Below are 6,858 nucleotides of genomic sequence, written 5' to 3'. Positions count from 1 at the left end.
GGAGCAGTGACCTCATCTGACTGTCTCTATGCAATGCCACCTACATGATTAAGGCAACACAAGCTGTGACACCTTGGATTAAAATAAAGTTTAAAAAATGAACTGAAATTTTATTATTTTAAAATATCCGTATAGTATCCTATTACCCTAATACAAGTAACATTGTAAATACTGAGAACCTAAGAAAAGTAAAAGACCCCCCTTCAATAACAAAAAACAACAACAATTTAGTAGGCTGGGCACACTGTTTAAGACAATTGGGTAATCTGGACCCACCTAGATTTTCACCCCTGCCTACAGCCTATTAGAAATGTGTGGCTTCTTTCCTCACCCAAGAAACTCTGTTACTCTTATGAAAACTCATTTGGCTTCCTCAAAATTCTTCAACTATTGTCCAGAAGTATCTTCAGAATTTGCTTTGGTAATCCCTCGGGTATGGCAAATGTTTGAGACTTTGATGATTACATTCCAGAAGAATTTGCTTTGAATTTTGGTGTAGAATTCTATGATCTTGCATCTTATTTCCAATGTTTCTTACAGATTCCACCCAACACAAATATTTTAAAGAGACATTTAAAGAGACATTTAAGGCTAGCATTATACTTGCACTTCTGTGTCTACCATTTCAACATGATAAATGCAACAGCAACTCAAGGACTGAGGAACCAAACAGATCTCACAGAATTTATCCTCTTGGGAATCAATGATGTGCCTGAATTACAGATATTCTTCTTTTCGGTCTTTCTCCTAATCTACACAGTGACAATATCTGGAAACCTTCTCATAGTGGTCCTTATTGCATGTGATCAGCATCTTCACACCCCCATGTACTTCTTCCTGGGGAATCTTTCATGTCTAGAAACCTTCTACAGCACAACTATTCTACCGAGGATGATCACAGCCTTCTTAACAGGAGACAGAACCATTCCTATTTGGGGCTGCTTTTTACAATATTATTTCTTTGGATCCCTCGTGGGTTCAGAATGTTATCTGCTGGCTGCCATGTCTTATGATCGCTTTTTAGCAATTTGCAAGCCACTTCATTATTCAGTCTTAATGAATAATACACTTTGTGTACAGCTTATTATGACCTCATGTTTCAGCTGTTTTCTGCTTAACTCCATAACAACATATCTGATGTCTCGGTTATCATTCTGTGGTCCTCATACACTTGACCATTTCTTTTGTGATTTCACCCCAGTGATAATGCTTGCCTGTGAGGACACTCGTAGGATGGAATTGATGGCTTTCAGCCTCTCTTCCTTGATAGCTCTTGTTCCATTTCTTTTGACCCTGATTTCTTACAGTTTTATCATCTCCACTATTCTACGAATACCCTCGACCACAGGGAGACAAAAAGCCTTTTCCACTTGCTCCTCCCACCTTACTGTAGTTACAGTTTTCTATGGGACCCTTGTGATTGTCTACATGATTCCCAAAAATGACACACTGAAAGAGCTCAACAAAGTTTTCTCTGTCTTTTACACTGTTTTAACTCCCATTGTCAATCCCATTGTTTACTGTTTGAGAAACAGAGACGTAAAGGAGGCTTTGAATAAGCTTACCAGTCAATTGTGTAATTTTTTCAGGGACGCATGGATCCTGTCATAGTAGCTTTGGGTTAAGAATGAGAAAGAGCTGTCTTCTGATTTTGACGCAATATTAGGAATTCTGATTCAGAGTTAAGATACTTTATTGATGTACTTTGTTATGTGGATGAACACATACTTCCTGTTGATTCCCAGACTAGATCCGCCCAAAGCAAGGTTATCTGTTATGTTGATTAACCAGATTCACTTGTAGTGAAACAAAGCAATAACTCTCTCTGTAATATACAAATGTTATTGCAATACTATCCCAGGCATGTTCTGGAAAGGCAAAGGAGTTTACTGACCAACCAATATTGTACTATCAAATTTATGTTTTTTATATATGATACTCTTATTGATAGGGTTGCCAGGTATCTGGAGATCTCCCAGAATTACACCTGATTTCCAGACTACTGAGATCAGTACCCCTGGAGAAAACAGCTGCTTTAGCATTACACCTTATTGAGGTCCCTCCCCTCCCCAAAACCTGCCCTCCCAGGTACTGTCCCCAAATCTTCAGGAATTTCCCAACCCAGAGTTTATCTGTGAGTGAAATCAAATTGCTTCAGGCCATCCCCTAAAATCTTTGGAAATCCAGCTCCTGCTGTTCATGGCTTCAAAACTGTCCCCCCCTCCCCACAAGGTAATAAAAAAGCTTGTGGGTGGGCATTTTGAGGAGACCAGGCTTCTCTCTCAACTAGGGTGCAGAAATATGTAAGCAATAAAGGCTTGATCAGGCCCGTAGCTACAGTGGGGCATCTTGGGGCTAGGCCCCCTGACTTACTGGCAAGGCCCCCTGACTTCCCATCTAGCCCAGAGTGTCATGGCCTTCTCCCCTGGATTAAATTGATTAGCCAGTGCCCCCTAAGAAATTTAAATGCCCCCTGACTTTAAAAATCCTGGCTATGGGCCTGGGCTTGATGCTTAGTGGAATCCCTGTGCTGTTTTGTATGGTAGGACTAGCAGGTTTCTTAAAAGCAGAGCAGGAATTTAGTGATCCTTTCTGGTTAGCTGAGAAATTTTTCTTTTTTGCCAGTTTCACTTTGTAGAATAGGCAATATTCATGTGAACAGACATGATTTAGACTAGTTAAGCCCTACCGGAGTTGGCTGGTATAGTGTCTGTGATTTTTCTAGTTAGGGATGTTTGGTGAGTGTCATGAGGCATGTTATGATGACGAGGGAGGGCTTCCTTGACTGGCATCTCAGGGAAATTGGAGACCCCTCCCCTCAGGGCTAAGGCTTCACCACCTTAACTCTAAGGGTAAGGGAGGGGAACAGTGGTAGAGAAACCGCTCAGGTCAACATAACATTCTACATAGGCAAGGAAAAACTACAGAGGGCTTGTTATCATAGCCTGCATTGGTAGTAGGGCTATAATCTGTCTGAGATAATCTATCTAATAAAGATATCCGAGTTGAAACCATTTGGTTATATTTGGGGCAAAAAAAAAATATGACTCCCAATAATACTAGAATTGGAATGTCACGAAGTGTATACTCCTTAACCCTGTCTTCATCCCAAATTTCCATACAGCATGGGTACAGAGAAATAAACATATACCCTCCCAAACAGTAATTAGTGCTATGGTCATTTGCACTACTGTGAGGCTGTGGAACAATGTTTCTGAGATTTATAGCTAGAGGAGGAATTTACTCAGAACTCAGCATTCAACTGTACTGTCAGAAGAAGGACAATCCTCTCTTTCCTGACAGTTCATATTCCATTTCATTTGACTCTGAAGTCTTACACTTTTTTTCATCTCCAGTATCCTGAGAATTTCCTCAATCACATGTAGACAGAAGGCCAGAAAGGCCTTTTCCACCTGCTCTTCCCTCCTCAGTAAAGTTACAGTTTTCTATGGGACCCTTATCTTTGCCTACATGTTTTCCAAAAATGGTATACTGAAATACCTTAACATTTTTTTCTTTTGCAGTGTTCTAATTTGCATTGCCAATCTCACTGTTTACTCTATGAACAAATAAGAAGTAAAGGAAGCTTTGATAAAGCTTTACAGCAAATTGCATAGTATTGTAAAGAATTAGAATTGGAGTTGGGATTAGAATGAGAAAGATCACTCCCAATAATATAAAAGTTGGCCATCTTCAAATATATACGCTTTTGTCTCCCACAGGCTGTCCACATTGCTAAGTATTTATCTGCCTGTTTTAGAGCCAAGTAATGGAAACTGTTTCCATATATATTCTACACAATATATTCTACAAGTCTTTCTTCCTTCATCTTCCTGCAGCCTAACTTAATGGCCCTTGGAAAGTCAGTGTCTCCCTACTCCAGTTCTCTTTGTGCAAAGTGGGTATATGGATGTACTAAGTAGCTGAAGAGTTGTGAACATTGATGAGAAAATGACTGCTGAGTGCTGACCCCAACAAAAGGGTGTTAGAGATGAACAACCAGAACAAAAATTAACAATTTATTTATTTGATACTTTCATGTTTTTTGCTTTTCTGCTTGGGCGGTTTATACCTCGAAATCTTTAGTCTATGACTTACAAATTGCAATAATAATAATAACAACAACAACAACAACAACAACCACAATGATGATGATAATAATAATAATAATAATAATAATAATAATAATAATAATAATAATAATAATACAATATTATGATGAATACAGTATGCATCCACTTCTTTTGGTGACCTTTAGAAATGGCACAAAACTTATTCTGAAGATCAACCTGGGCCCCGGTCACACGACAAAGTTGCTGCAGGAGAGGCACAGGAGTCCCGCGAATTTTCTGGGTGCAATCTCACCCCAACATCTGGGAAGCGCAGTGCTCCCGTGGCAAACCCGTGACTCCCCACCAAAGGTGTGGAGTTAAAAGCATGGCATCTGATTGCATTCCCGGTGGACTTACGTGGCATCCGGTGCCCGCCGCTGTTCGTCTCTGCAGGTTGCGCAACAGCGCCAAACAACGCATGCGCACAAAGAGCGATTGCTAGTGCAATCAAGCGGCGCGACTTCTGTGCCGTGCTGCAGGATACCCATCTGATTGGCATTTCCCCTGAACCACGGGACCTCAACTGCGTGCTTGGGCTGCTGCGACTTAGTTTCCTCTGGGGCAATTAGCCACGCCTCCCCCCCCCACGATATCCGGCCCGTGTGACCGGGGCCGTGATATGTATTTGCCATGATGAACAAGGTTTTGTCAATTTATTAGTTTTATTTGCAGATTTTATTTAAAACATTATATGCTATCTTTCTACCTGATCAGGGTCCTCAGGGTGGTGCACATAAAAACATTAGAACAATTAAAAACAACATTAAGAATATTAAAATAATTCAGTAAAAACAAACAAACAATACCAGAACCAGGAAGAAAAGGTAGTTATTGGGGATATGCAAAATGAAACAAACAAAAAGTCTTCATCTGCTGGTGGAAGACACCAATAAAAAGTGACAGACAATTTTCCCTGGGGAGGGAGTTCCAAAGTTTCTATTCTTAAAGCCCTAAATTCAGTTTTGGGAGACAGTGAACAAAGTGAAGAGTTAGGCTGCAGAACCTAATGCTCCACATTCCTATCTGTCAGCTAATGCTGCCATGGACTGGAATGGGGGGGGGCAGGAGTCATTTCCTGCAGGAGTGCACAGGAACGGAGCTCCGGCAGTAAAGAGCACATGCAACAAGCCCCGCCTCCTGCTCCCAGCAGCCTCGGGCCACAAGGAGCAATAAGCAGCCAGGTAAGTTGCAGAGCCCCCCCATAGCAATCCAAAACAGTCCAGTGGCACCTTTAAGTCCAAGGTTTATTCAGGTACAAGCTCTCCCTCCTCTGTGAGGGCAGATCTGTGCATTCCCCCCCATAGCTAGCAATCCAAAAGAGTCCAGTGGAGCCTGAGCAGTGGGTGTTGCCTTCTGACACACTTCTGGTGATGTCAGGGGGTGTGGCATATGCAAATAAGTTATGCTAATGAGTTATGTTAATGAGCTCCTGTACCTCTTTTTCTATGAAATGACCCCTGGGGGGCGCATTCTCCCTCTTCCCTGCTTTCCCTTCCCTTCTGCTATGCTCTGTTATCTGTTTGGTGTCCTTGAAGGCTTGACTCTGCCGGATCTGCTTTTCCCGCTGGGAATGTAACAGTTGTAGTTTGCCCACGTTTACAGGTGCTTGCTTATTGGGTTTACTGTATCACGGGGGTTGGTTTGAAGGGGATATAATTGTAGAAGCTGTTCTTTCTCCTGCTATTCCTGACAGAACAGTTCATAGTGTCTCAAGTACTAACTCTCAATAAACTGAAACTTCGGAAGGAACGTTGTTGAGTGTTTTGACTGGGAACCCTGACACGATCTCATCAACTTGGTGTTAGCCGAATTGCTCTTTATGATAAGCAATTGGAACAGTTTATTAATCGGGATACTGGTCTGTGAATACGAAGGATGGGCTGTGCCTAAGTGCTTCAATGAGGAGACGGAGACGGAAGTAAAAATCAATTTCTCTTTACTATTGGCAATTCAAGCACACAAGAATAATAATAAAACCACACTTACACACAAGAACTTAAGAAAAGTAGTTAGAAATATTACAGCACAGTTGCATGAGCAGGAATATCGTTGGTGGGGTATATTTACCTTCGGCGTAAGAGCGGCTCCTAAAACTTCCAGCGGGAGGTGGGACAGAGGGGAGAAAAGGGGTAGAAACACGTGTAGCTAGACCAGCCAGAAACACGTGTAATGACCTTAGCTGCAGACTAAGGCAAAGCGATTTGAGGATTTGGTATAGCAAGGGGACAAGAGAGGTCAAGCAGACATAGAGGGGTCATTGGTCAAAGCGAAGATGATTGACTGCTCCGTGTTCAGTGTTTTAAACCCTCTTGCAAGGAGGAGAGGGGTGGGCTCAAGCAGATTACCAGGTAGCCCTACCCTAAGGGTCAGTGATTGGCTATGGGGTCGATTTCCAATCTATTGATTAACTTGAGGGGAGGCACCTGGGCGGGGGCAGGATGTACGTGCTGGGAACCTCGTGCTGTTGACTCATCTCTTGCCATGTGGACTGGAACCTCTATTGTTGTCTGGCGAGGAGGAAACTCCAGGATAAACCCTTTAGCTGAAGACACGATGTCTGGTTTGGCTAATGAGTTTCTGTGTTTGTGGTCAACCTTCATGTTTGCATACACATGATGACCTTAATGACTCTGGCACCCTGCTGGATGCTGTAGATTATCACATGCAGCTGACATCGTCTGTGAGCGCCCTTGGGTTGAACTCTATGTTCCACAATCTCTTCACTAGCCTTTGTGTGTCAAGCTTC

General features: G+C 42.3%; 1 protein-coding gene across 1 annotated transcript; it reads left to right on the top strand.

The window, feature by feature from the left end:
- The first annotated feature begins 630 nt into the window (after positions 1 to 630).
- On the top strand, positions 631 to 1,611 carry LOC107109377 (olfactory receptor 1019-like). Its single transcript, XM_015409988.1, has one exon. It carries the CDS (start codon positions 631 to 633, stop codon positions 1,609 to 1,611), a length of 981 nt encoding a protein of 326 aa, XP_015265474.1.
- Positions 1,612 to 6,858: the final 5,247 nt, after the last annotated feature.

The sequence above is a fragment of the Gekko japonicus genome, unplaced genomic scaffold (genome assembly GCF_001447785.1).
Source record: "Gekko japonicus isolate JY-2015 unplaced genomic scaffold, Gekko_japonicus_V1.1 scaffold101, whole genome shotgun sequence".
NCBI lineage: Eukaryota > Metazoa > Chordata > Lepidosauria > Squamata > Gekkonidae > Gekko > Gekko japonicus.
The sequence above is the reverse complement of the archived record's forward strand: the minus strand, read 5'-3'. Positions and strand labels throughout refer to the sequence as shown.